We start from the raw sequence: 12564 nt of genomic DNA on the forward strand, positions 1-12564 counted from the left end.
ATTTATGTGCACACAACATTCATATTATAATTTTAAATTCTAAATGATTTTAGTGTTTTTTTTCATCTAGATGAATAAAAAAATGTCCGGTGGTGCGACCGTGATTTATCAAAATCCCTGGGTCATTCTACTTTATTACACAGAACTTAATTTCTGAACTTATTTGTTTTGCTTTCTTTGTATGTATGGATTACTTGCATTGTTACCGACATCTGGTGAAAATTTCATGTCAACAGCACCTTTAGAAATATATTTACTGAGAAAAATGGTGATGTGTTCAATACTTATGTAAATATGTAGTATACATAATGAATATCAATTGTATTTATAGTTTTATATTTATAAAACTACAGCAAAAATATAACATATGATATAGGAATAAAATATTTGATATGGATATTAAGGATATAATAATAACTGTTATTTTGGATTAAAGAAATAAAAATAATGTAAATTATGAAATGTAAAACACACAAAACCAAAACATTCAGTCTTCCCCTACCTGACGTTTATGAAAAATCTTCTTGAAAACATAGTTGAATCTTTCACTTAACCATACTGTTATTGAGATACAACCCTTGTAACAACTTACCCCTCTATGGCGCTTTGGAGAACTTCTTAGGAGAAGTTTGGAAGCTTGATATTGCTTGATGATTTATAGATGCCTAGTAGGAATGCAGAAATACAGCATTTAAATGTTTTGACAAAGATTGTGACTTTGTGCTTCCCTGTAGGCCAGCTCTAATGAACTGACCAATGGGGTGATCAATTGTGCCTTCACGCTGCTCTTCAAGGACTCTATCCGCATCTTTGCTGCTTACAATGAGGGTGTCATTAATCTGCTAGGTAATGCATTCACCTCAGAGCAAAGATCCATGTAATTTCAGTAATATGAATAATATGAATGTGCGGCGCAAAGGTTGTTGGTCACAGCAACTTTTATATATGAATATATTATATGTCTTAGAAATATTTTTGTACTTCAAAGAGAAATGTTAACTTGCTTTTTTCTTCACTTCAAAGAGAAATATTTTAATATGAAGAAGAATCAATGCAAAGAGGCGCTGGAAATATACAAGAGGTTTCTTATCAGGATGACCAAGCTCTCAGAGTTTCTCAAGGTGGCAGAGGTAAAACGTCTCCAGATATAATCCATGCATGGGATGGTTGGGCTCATCTTGTTCAGGCCCTTTTTTGCTAAGTGTCCCTCTTGCCTTTTGGTCCAAGAACCTGTATCAGAGCCCCCCCACCTCATGCTGCCTGTTCTGGTGCCTGCACTGCATGCCTTAGCAGAAAGTCTCTCTATCTATCTGTCCCTCTCAACAACAGCAAGACCAGAGCTATGACACGACTGCAACGACAGTCCTTTAATGTGCAAACGATGAGTTGAACCTTTGTTTTGCAGTTTGGATGCAGGCACAGTTGTCAATTTGGATCTATTGGATGAATAATTGCTTTAATGACAAGATAAGACACGCTGCAAAGATAAAGTTTTGATTCTGTATAGATGAATGAACACCGGGCACCTTGATAAAGGACATGATATTTTTGACAACTGTGCCAGTGCGATGGTTGGAATTTAGCTGTTTACTTTTGTCTGTAAAGCCCATTATTTTGATGTGTATGGAGGCATATATTGGGGAAAAATGCTAAGCACATCCTTCTTGAGTTTTTTGTTTGGTTTCTTCTCTTCTCTCTTTGGTTTTTCTCCTTTTCTTTTTTGCTTTCTGGCTGAATAATATGACTTGAGGAAAAGGGTGAAGTGCTATCCAAAAACTGACTAAAGTTGACTTTAAGAGCACATTTCTTTCTTTGTATAACAATGTGTGTATGCCATTTGTTTTTCTTGTCTTTTTTCCAAAGTCAACATTAGTTGTGTGTTTCTTTTGGATGTTTCTCACCTAGTCATGTAAATATCTCACCATTGACCTACAAGTGTCTTCTCACTCACCATCTCCGCCACAACCTCAATATCTTTGTGTGTCCATCCATCCATCCAGTCGTCCATGCTTTTGTTTTTGTTTTTCATACACTGCATGGAGTAATGGCTCTTTTTCTTAATTCTTCTTTCTCCCTTCTCCACGTGCCTTGGTTTTTCCTCTTTTTACCGTTTGGTTTCACGTTTTGTTTTCCGTTCTCCCTCCCTTCCTTTTCTTTTGTGTCACAGCAAGTTGGAATTGATCAGGTTGACATCCCAGATCTCTCACAGGTTAGTGGTGCATTTCATCTCAGTTTCTCTCATGTGGCTTCACCCTGATCTCTCATTCACGTCTCACCCCATAGACCATCATCCCCAGCCCTGATTTCTTTTGATTTCCCCCTCATCTATCAGACTTTTAGGATAGGGGCCTCAAGAAACTTACTCCATACCCGCGCACTCCCAAGGAATCAGATGTGCTGTTTTGCATTTTCTGTTGTCGCCAGAGGTAAATGGGTACCAAAGCTAGTCTATGTGAATTTTTACAGGTGCTATCTCTGATAGCCGTTGCCTTGATTATACCCACATTTGATTAGCAATGAAAAGTCAATTAAGGTCTCATTAAAGCTTAGTGCTTGCCCCTCGAGCCACTATTTCTTACTGGCATATACCCATGAGAAATCTGACTGCTTGTAATTCGAAAGCCGCGTCTTCGCCGTCTCCGACACTCGCATACGACTGCATTTACCCTCCGTGTACACACCAAGAATAACGAATGAATGAATATTTATTCACAAATGGCAGTTGGAGAAAATTATATATTATGAGTGTAAATAGTTGTTTTAATCATTATTAGATTACTATTTTGGACTTAATTATTATTGCCGCCAATTCTGCAAGGGTGTTTATTTAAGATTAAAAAAATATGGCGAAACGTCGCACTCATGGTTCATAGATTGGAATACACAACATCTGTCACATGTGGTCTGGTCACAGAAGTTGAAATATTTCAGCTCAACCGAAGCTCAAGTTCAGTCCACAAATTTCCAAATTTGCGATTCTCCATTGGAAAGGAGCGACTTCTGGTCGGTCGTTTGTCGGAGACAGCGAGAAGGCGGCTTTACACCGATTGATATATGGCTAAATGGTGCGTGTGCGACGATCTCCGCCACGCTGTACGTGGCCAGTCTGACGTTGTGGGCACAGCTTCGCTAAATAAAGAGCTCTCCTAACCTGTACGCACTCACCTTTGCCATATATCTCTGTACTGGTAGGGTATTCTGCTTGGATAGCTTCTTGGGAAGACCAGTGAATGTGCACTAAACTAAAAGAATGCCTTAAAACTGGAGCTGGGGACTAAATTCTGCATGGCACCTCATGAAGTTAATATAGTCAGCAGCACTGCCAAATATAGACCTGCTTTTCCAGCATCTCTCGACAATTCTGCCAGGGTGCCGGGCATTGACGTCCCCCTTCAGTTTGCCACCATTTGGCATATTTGACATTTTCATTTACATTGGACAGGGACTCCTGAAGGTGTTGGGCTGGCACACTACAGAGTGGTACTTCAACAAAACATTTTATTGGAAGGAGTGCCTTGTTTTCTTAAGCTGAAGCAGTATTCAGAAGGCCTGCGCTCTATTCTCGAGTACTCTATCATTAGCACCATTGATTAGGCTTATTTCATGAGTCCTATTTAAGTGCCTTTTCTTGTCTGTAAGCTAGATATTCATCACGGCCTTTTGTATACTCCTGCTCCTGTAGTACCCTTGTCTTAACTTCTCTTCCTTGTTTATCTCTCCTTTAATAGTGTGTTGTTTTGTTGCATATGTTTCAGATTTCTCAGTAGAATGCTCCCTCTGTTGTCTTCCTTAAAATGACACGTCTGAGAAATCTGCTCTTTTGTTATTCATGAAATGTCCTCCTCTGAATTGGCATGCACACCGGACACAGCTCGTTGCCCAAAGGCAAACTTTGTGTAAGAGCGGACGCAAGTGCCCGTGTGCCGAATCCTTTCGGCCGCCGTTTCGATTCAATTGACGTTGCTCCTTTTGGATGAAAGTGCAATACGTGCATAAAATACTGGCGGCGTGGGCTCACTCAATGCTTGCCTTTCTTTGGTTAACCTGCTTTGGCTTCCAAGTGTTTTGGGAATCCATCAAAATGGCGATTACAATCAGGTTTTACTCCTGATTTATTTCCAAGAAATCCAAGTGGAATCCAAAGATTAGCAGGTTCTGCTGTGGCTTTTGATACCTGTGCAGTATGTGCATTTAATGTATATCCTGTGCATGATTAGAAAACCCCCCTTGTAGGTCAGTCTGCTTTCTGTTTTTCATGATTTTAATTCTTCTCAAGTGATCTCAGTTGACCTCACAGGTCTTAAACGGCCTGTCGGAGAACTTGCATGGGAAACAAATATTGTTTTGCATGCGTAGCTTTTAAGCTTAAGGCGTTTCCACTTGAATTACTTCTGTTGTGTTTCCCCTTTGTTTTCAGAATCTCATGACCACTATTAGGTTCTCTTAGTTACGCAGCCTTTGTGTGTGTGAAGGTGTGAGTGTGTGAGAGAAAGATTAAAAATGATGGAATATAAATATATGTAGTTTTTGCATCAATTTCTTATTTTATGATTCATTGAGAGAAGTGCAAATGTTTGTGTGTTTGGGTATGTATGTGTGGCATTTGCTGCTGCTACTTTTAACCATTATGTTGTGTTGCCTAAAACCTGTGTTGCCTCATCCCTTTTCGGCCTCACCACCAGGCTCCCAGCAGTCTCTTAGAAGCTCTGGAACAACATCTGGCTTCTCTGGAGGGCAAGAAAATTAAAGAGGCCACTACCGTCAGCAGGTACTTGAAATTATACTGGAATTCTGGATGCAGATCAATGACAAATACAAATGTCAAGCCTGATGAATAGGATAAAAAATGATAATAATCTAGTTTATAAACATCTGCCAAGTTCTTGGAATTTCTTTTTCCATGTTCTTGGTACTCTTTGTATTCATAATGATTTCACACATTAAAAAAAGTTTTCAACCATCATTTTGATTTAATCGCTCGAGATCAGTGTTTCTGAAACTTTTTGAATCCAAGGTCCCTTTTTTCCCACAACATTATTTTAAAGGGGTCAGATGATGTTGCTAAAAAGAACATTATTTTGTGTATTTGGTGTAATGAAATGTGTTTATGCGGTTTAAAGTTAAAAAAACACATTATTTTCCACATACTGTACATTATTGTTTCTCCTCTATGCCCCGCTTTTCTGAAATGCGTCGATTTTTACAAAGCTCATCGTTCTGAAAAGCGAGGTGTGCTGTGATTGGCCAGCTATCCAGTGCGTTGTGATTGGCCGAATGCCTCAAGCGTGTGACAGAAATGTTACACTCCTTACCATACTGTGATGCCGTGTCCCGGCGCGACGAGACAATAACAATAAAACCTATTATAAACGAGGCATTTGTTGCATCCAGTGGGGACATAATTACAGATTATAATGACTTATACTGTCTTTTTACGCGTTGCATCGCGCCGCGTAAACATAAAACCATGTCTGCATTTGTGATCGGAGAAATGACAAACAACAAGTGTTACTCTACACTGCTCAAAACTCACGTTTGAATCGTCAGTGGCAAATCCTTTAAATGTGAAAACGTACTTACAGTCTGTGAGTCAGAACAGCCGGCATTGTAGTCTACTCTACCAGGATCAGGAAACAGTCCTCCATAAAATGCGCTGCAAACATCTGAATATTTGGGTTGAACTGTTCTGGAACAGTGTTGTAAATACAACTTAACCACTGATTTCTAGTCTTGTCCTTTTTTGGAATGCCAAAAAAAGTATTTTCGCTTTCGCAACGAAACACACAGCGTCTTCACAGCATGGCGGCAGTGGTGGCAGCAAAAATAAAGTTACGCCTTCTTTCTTTGCATGAACATTTGGGCGGCATTATGCAAATCTTCCCACATCGTGACATAGACGTAGGGGGCGTGTTTAAACGAGGCGTTTTAGGAGGGCATGGACGAGTCTTAACTTTAATAAAGAATATCTTTTTGGGTTTGAGACTTTAGTTCTCCACGACATGGCGGCGGCAGCAACAATACGCAGTAACAATAAAGTTACGCCTTCTTTCTTTGTGTGAACATTTGGGTGGCATTAAATCTTCCCACATCGTGACGTAGACATGTGGGGTCGTGTTTAAATGAGGCATTTTAGGAGGGCGTGGGCCAGTCTTAACTTTTATAAAGAATATCTCTTTGGGTTTGAGACTTTAGTCTTTGCAACTTTAGGGATCTTATCTATTCACGAACAGCTTGTAACACTCCAAAGAGAAAGGAAAACTTGAAATCCCATCATATGACCCCTTTAGAAATTTTTTTAATGTAAATGTGATGTAATGTAAAAAAATGTATTCAAAATCATTTCAATTTATCTTGAGGCCCCCTTGGAAGTGGTTGAGAACCACCACTTTTAATATAAGTTGTGTGTAAAAAAATACTCCCCTTCATCTTGAATTTACATCTTAATCTTTTTAATTATTTTATTTATTTATTTTTTAATATTGGGGTACTCTATTTGACTTGAAACAAACTTGCCTTTTCATAAAGATCTAAAAATATCTCATATAGTTTTAAAAACGTACAGATTTCATGAGGGTCAAAGACTATATAGACTATTTTATAGGTCTACTTTTTATTTTATGATTTTCTTGTCACATGACTTTTTAAAAGAAATAATAATAAAATGTTTATTATATAAGTAAAATATAATTATAAAATATAAATAAATATTTATTATATTTATATTATATTCTCTTCATCACAAAAAATAAAATAATAATAAAATAAACAGTTATGCTATCTAGACATTGTAGACTTCCCACAAAACGCTTTTTGTATTATCATGCAGCTTTATCAAAAGTACAAATACTTTTTTTTCTGGAAGTTGCATTCAAAATCCACTTGGCCCAAAATTAGGTGCCAGTTTGAATGGTCATTACAGTTCAGCTCATAATCATGTTGTCATGGTGATTCTGGTTCTCACAGTAAGGTTTTCACAGATCCTCATAATGTACACACTGAAACTTGCCTAAATAGCGTAATTGGTTTGTTTGTTTATGTATCCGCTGCTATCAGACGTTCCAGTAAATCATTCTGTTTTTGCATTCATAGGGAGGTGGAGGGTGACAGACTACAGCCTGCAAAGGTAAGAAATCTAATTCAATTATCGCTTCATATTTCTGTCAAATTGCTAATGAGTGCCAATTTCATAACAGCATGAAACATATTTTCAAAGTCCTTCCCTTTTGCATATTTTTATCCAGACAATTACGTGTTCTCTGAAACATTCGGCATCAATGTCATCAAGTTCTGCTGTTATTTCTGTTCTGCAGGCTGTTCAGCTCAAAGACATTGGCATGCAAACCCCAACAATATCCCCCAGCGGCCAGTCTGTGGGCAGTGCCAACAGTAGCTGCACCAGCAGCGGTGTCACCGAGCTTCTGTCCAGTCCACCTGATCTAACCATCACAAACGGGTACATGAGGCCTGTTTTTCTGGAGTGTTGCTAGTGTAGTGACACTTTATTATGAAATAACATTACTCTGTATTACTATATTTGCATTTATTCACTTAGCAAACACATTTATCCAATGACAAGTGAGACCAAAGTTGCAGAAGTGCTTGTGTTTCCATTACAAGATTTAATTGTATTTTCCTGATTATCCCAAACAGAGTGCACAACTTCACCAATGACCATTTTGATCTCCAACACAATTCCAGCACCCCTGCCCAGACAACCACCCTCCCAGCCAGTAACAACAGCTGGGGAGGTAATTGAACTGGCACAAAGCTGTCTCTGTTCGTTTTCTATATTCTGAATGTTGTGGCACTTTCTTTAATACAATGTTAATTTTGCTTTTTCTTCATTTCTTTGTTTTATGGCACATTCTCTACTCAATTGGGTGAGTGTTTTACATATTTTTATGATAAGTTGAATGGCTTTTAAAAGGGAAGTGTGTCATTTTTTCGAACGAATGCAAAAATGATCTTTTTCAAACAGGTTCCCCTCCATCTTCCATTTTTTAGACAAACAGATAATTCATACTCAAAAACACACCCGTGCTTTTATGAACCAGGGGCCGGATTCATGAAAATCTTTTTAAGAAATAAGAAATTTCGTGAAGTTTCGTGAATCCGGCCCCAGATTATTATTTAGTAAATGAAAAACAACTTGACCAGTGTAGCCCGATTCATGAAGGAATGACTCTTATGAACCAGTTATTTTTAGCAAATCAAAAACATAGTCTGACTCAGGAACAAATTACTCTTATGAACCAATTATTTTGAGTGAATCAAAAACACACAGCATGACCATTATAGTCTGATTCACAAAAATAACTCTTATGAACCAGTTATTTTTGTTGAATCAAAATTATACAGCACGACCAGTGTAGTCTGATTCAGGAACAAATGACTCTTATGAACCAGTTGTAGTTGAAACAGACGAGTTACCAGTTTGAATGTGTCTGAAATACCACCCTGTAGTGCATTAAATCAAATTGAAATCTGACTTCAATTGAAGCGAGAAATTGATATTCATCCCTTTATGTTTGTCTCTGCATATTGAGCTGGGAATAAAAATAATTGACTTGTTTCCTCTTTTTTTGTTTTCCAGATTGGTTTTCACATAGGAGCTCTTTTGAAGCCCACCCTCTCCTCGCAGGTCCAAAGTCAAGGCACACAGCTCTACAATGGAGGAAAATTACTCACTAATGATCTGGACTCATCCTTGGCCAATCTCATGGGCAGTGAGTCTTTCAGCTGTCTCATTTATTTTGTTTCTATGGCAGTTTAACATAACACTACGGACTGTAATACCTGTAATGTTAATGAACATGTTGCATTTGTCATAGATTTACATTTTGGAGGACCCCCAGCTAAAAAGTAAGGTTTTTAGCATGTAAAGCTAATGATATTTTAGGTTTATTGACAACATAAACAATCGTCGTTGCTATATGAAGTACAGCTGTAACAGTCTGATGTAGGAATCCTTTCTTTTCAGGCCAGAAGTTCAGTGGACTCATTTGGAGAAGAAATCGTCTGGAGGTTCCCACTGGCAGTCTAAAGCCATGAATGGCACGGCTCCCTGGAGCCACACACACCTGGCCCCTGCTCCCATACCGATGCCACAGATGGTATGGAAATTGACTCCTGTTAGCAAATTTCAATCTGCTTCTTCGGTTCGATATGTTTGAATACAATATGTTTGCAAATCAAAATCCGAGCAACTTGACCTGTGCACTACACAGAACACAAAATAAGTTCTTAGTTTTGTGTGATTGTCAGTAATGTCTTTGTCTTTCTCTCTTCTGCATGTTTTTGTAATGATACAGAATGGAATGATTTATACTGGCTATGTAAGTCCTGCTTGTACATAAACATGATTGAATCAGCTAAATTTAAAGAACTATCAGAATAAACCAGTTACAATTATTTCTATACATTTAATTCTTACTTATTCAATATTTGTCTTTCTCAGGCACCAGCTCCGGTTGCATTTCCAATGACAACCCCCCAAGTGCCTGTGTATGGGATGGTAGGTATTTCTTATCATGTCAAATTGATTATTTTGACATCTTAATAATATTTAGGGTTCAATATATATTAACTGTTTTATACACTACTGTTTAGAAGTGTGATGTCACCGGCTGTATATATTTTAATGTTTTATTTAATCTATATATTTTATAATATTTTTAATGCAAGGCTGCATTTATTTTATTAAAAATACAGTAAAAACAGTAATATTGTCAAATAGTATTACAATTTAAAATAACTGTTTTCTATTTTATTATCTTTTAAAATGCAATTTATTCATGGCATAGCAAAGCTGAATATTCAGCAGCCATTACTCCAGTCTTCAGTGTCACATGATTCCTCAGAAATCATTCTAAGCTTATTTGGTGCTCAGGAAACATTTCTTTTAAATATGTGGAAACCATGGTACACTTTTGATTGATGTAATACATCATTAATGAATGTACGTTTTGTTTTATTTGAAATAAAATGAAATTTTTCGTGTCGCCAGCCAATGAACCGTTACCTTTGTGACTGAACCTGAATCCTTAAGTATGGCACGTTCAAGTAATGTTTACTTACTTGAGTTTCCAGAGTTTCCGAGATAAGAGGTGTGTCAGTGAGAAAAACATGTCTGTATTAATGGTAAATGTGTTAAAATTAATTAAATAATTGTTTTAATTTACGGTAAATCTAAGTTGCATGTACAAAATACCATTGTATTGTACAGTTACAATAGAATATATAAAAATTCAATTTAGAGAACCTTCATAAATAAATAAAAACATAAAAACACACCCGATGCACCTTCTTTATTCATCATTTTGTAGATTTTAAATTCTGTTGATTTTACGAAAAAGTACATCATCATCTTGCTCCAATCATAGTTCTGCGAACACACCTGATTCGTAATTACGCTTTTCCGAATCTTCAAAGCATCTTAAAGGGTTAGTTCACCCAAAAATGAAAATTAGCCCATGTTTTATTCACACTCAAGGCATCCTAGGTCTATATGACTTTCTTCTTTCAGACGAATACAATATTAAAAATTATATTAAAAATGATCCTTGCTCTTCCAAGTGCTAGAATGGGAGTAAGTGGGTGTTTTTTTTCAACAGCCCAAAACTCCATATTAAAACGTGCCTCACATTGCTCCGGGGGGTGAATAAAGGCCTTAGCGAATCGATGTGTTTTTGTAAGAAAAATATCCATATTTAAACGTTCTAAACACTTTTCTCTCACTTTCGCTAACTGTCATACGTGCAAGTCTTTATGGGCGGATGACATAGGACGTAGGCGTAGCACATGCTCCGGTGATTCGTGACGAACGCGGAAGCGCAGAGGAGAGAGCAAAACAAAAAGCTGGTCACAAATTAGAAGCACAAAACGAGGATTTGTAAAGAAGAATGTCAGAGGATTTCGATATAAGCCAAGACGAGACTTTGCTTCCTTTGCTCCTATAAACAAACTCGCGAGACTACCGCCGGACATCCACCGGAACGGCTTGCACGTACGGCAGTTAAGTGTTTATAACATTTTAAATATGGATATTTTTCTTACAAAAACACATTGATTCGCTCAGGAGGCTTTTATTCACCCCCCCGGAGCCACGTGAGGCACGTTTTAATATAGATGGATGCGCTTTATTTGACGTCTTTTGGACTGTTGAAAAAAACACCCGCCTACTCCCATTCCAACGCTTGGAAGAGCAAGGATAATTTTTAATATAACTCAGACTGGATTTGCCTGAAAGAAGAAAGTCATATACCCCTAGGATGCCTTGAGGGTGAGTAAAACATGGGCTAATTTTCATTTTTGGATTAACTAACCCTTTAAAGGGTTAGTTCACCCAAAAATTAAAAATTAGGCTGCGTTTTACTCACCCCCGATGCATCCTAGGTGTATATGACTTTCTTCTTTCAGACGAATCCAGTCGGAGTTATATTAAAAATTGTCTTTGATCTTTCAAGCTCTATCGTTGTACTCAGCGGGTGTTGCATTGCTTCTGTCCAAACGCAGCCTAATTTTTATTTTTGGGTGAACTAACCCTTTAAGAACTTCTCAACAGGACTTGAACCCTCAAGTACAACGCTCACACTGAACATTTCATTGCTCTGTAGATTCCTCCTCCTGTGGGCCAGATGGGGTCAATGCCCTTAATGGCTTCCCAGCCTGTGATATATAACCAGCCCATCCTGCGCACCACCAATCCTTTCACCCCAATCCCTGGAGCTCAGGTATAGTCGCTCAAGAGCATCCTTAAGATTATATTGACGGCTGTTCTTCAGTACGTACCTGTACTTGTAACCTGTGATTAAACGATTCCTTTTTTCCAGATGCACTTCATGTAGCACTGAGGAGCATGATGAACTGACACATACGCCGAGGAAAAACATCAACCAATCCAAAACCAAAAATGGCAAGGCAGACATGAGAAACGGTTCAACTGGCTCAAAGAGACTGAAGATGTTCATGTGGCATTTCCCCCTTTAGCCCGTGTGTTTGTAACATACCCCCTCCATCCAGCGACATAACAGTCCTCCGTCATTTTACATGTTACCTTTAATTTCTAAGTGTCAAAATCTAGTGTTTTTAGGCAGCCCTCTGATGATGTCACTGGCTGATGCAAATGGAATGACAGTGTACAGTGAATTGCGGTGGAATGAAAAGTTGTCATGATGTCAAGCCCCTCCCCCATCCCCTCCTGTTTGGAAAAGTGATTGTTGTAATTGTGCACACTTGAATCAATGTTTATAATGTCTAAACCAAGCCACGGTTTTGTATGCACATTGCCTGAATAGTGTTTCGAATCAACCACTGTCAATGTTGATTGTGCCATAGCGGCTGGCATCTCAATTTCTTGAGTCTTGGAGAAATGTGTACAGGTCACTTTTCGTACATTTGTCTCGTCCCCAAACATTTTGGATTTCACCTTAAAAGTTCGATTTGTTTCTACATGACTTGTAATGCCTCATTCAGGTATGGTAAGGTATGGCTGTTTGGATTAAAGTAAAATACAGCAGTATGTTTCTGTATGGAAATTATACAATTTATTACATATCTGGTGAA

The 12564-nt window shown here is 37.9% G+C and overlaps 1 protein-coding gene across 2 annotated transcripts in view; it reads left to right on the top strand.

The window, feature by feature from the left end:
* The window catches only part of LOC107733497 (phosphatidylinositol-binding clathrin assembly protein-like), a 20633-nt gene extending 8113 nt beyond the window's left edge, over positions 1-12520 (top strand). Inside the window, exons 6-19 of one of the 2 annotated variants that reach the window (XM_016545131.1) lie at positions 735-846; positions 1024-1130; positions 2168-2209; positions 4683-4768; positions 7090-7123; positions 7311-7453; positions 7651-7748; positions 8610-8726; positions 8832-8862; positions 8981-9113; positions 9312-9335; positions 9458-9514; positions 11616-11732; positions 11832-12520. In XM_016545131.1, coding sequence (XP_016400617.1) covers positions 735-846; positions 1024-1130; positions 2168-2209; positions 4683-4768; positions 7090-7123; positions 7311-7453; positions 7651-7748; positions 8610-8726; positions 8832-8862; positions 8981-9113; positions 9312-9335; positions 9458-9514; positions 11616-11732; positions 11832-11846 — 1116 coding nt within the window. In that variant the 3' untranslated portion in view covers positions 11847-12520. The remainder of the gene's footprint in view (positions 1-734; positions 847-1023; positions 1131-2167; positions 2210-4682; positions 4769-7089; positions 7124-7310; positions 7454-7650; positions 7749-8609; positions 8727-8831; positions 8863-8980; positions 9114-9311; positions 9336-9457; positions 9515-11615; positions 11733-11831) is intronic. The other variant, XM_016545132.1, reaches the window with a different exon arrangement.
* The last annotated feature ends 44 nt before the right edge of the window (positions 12521-12564 follow it).

The sequence above is a fragment of the Sinocyclocheilus rhinocerous genome, unplaced genomic scaffold, assembly GCF_001515625.1.
Source record: "Sinocyclocheilus rhinocerous isolate Xijiao unplaced genomic scaffold, SAMN03320098_v1.1 scaffold69, whole genome shotgun sequence".
NCBI lineage: Eukaryota > Metazoa > Chordata > Actinopteri > Cypriniformes > Cyprinidae > Sinocyclocheilus > Sinocyclocheilus rhinocerous.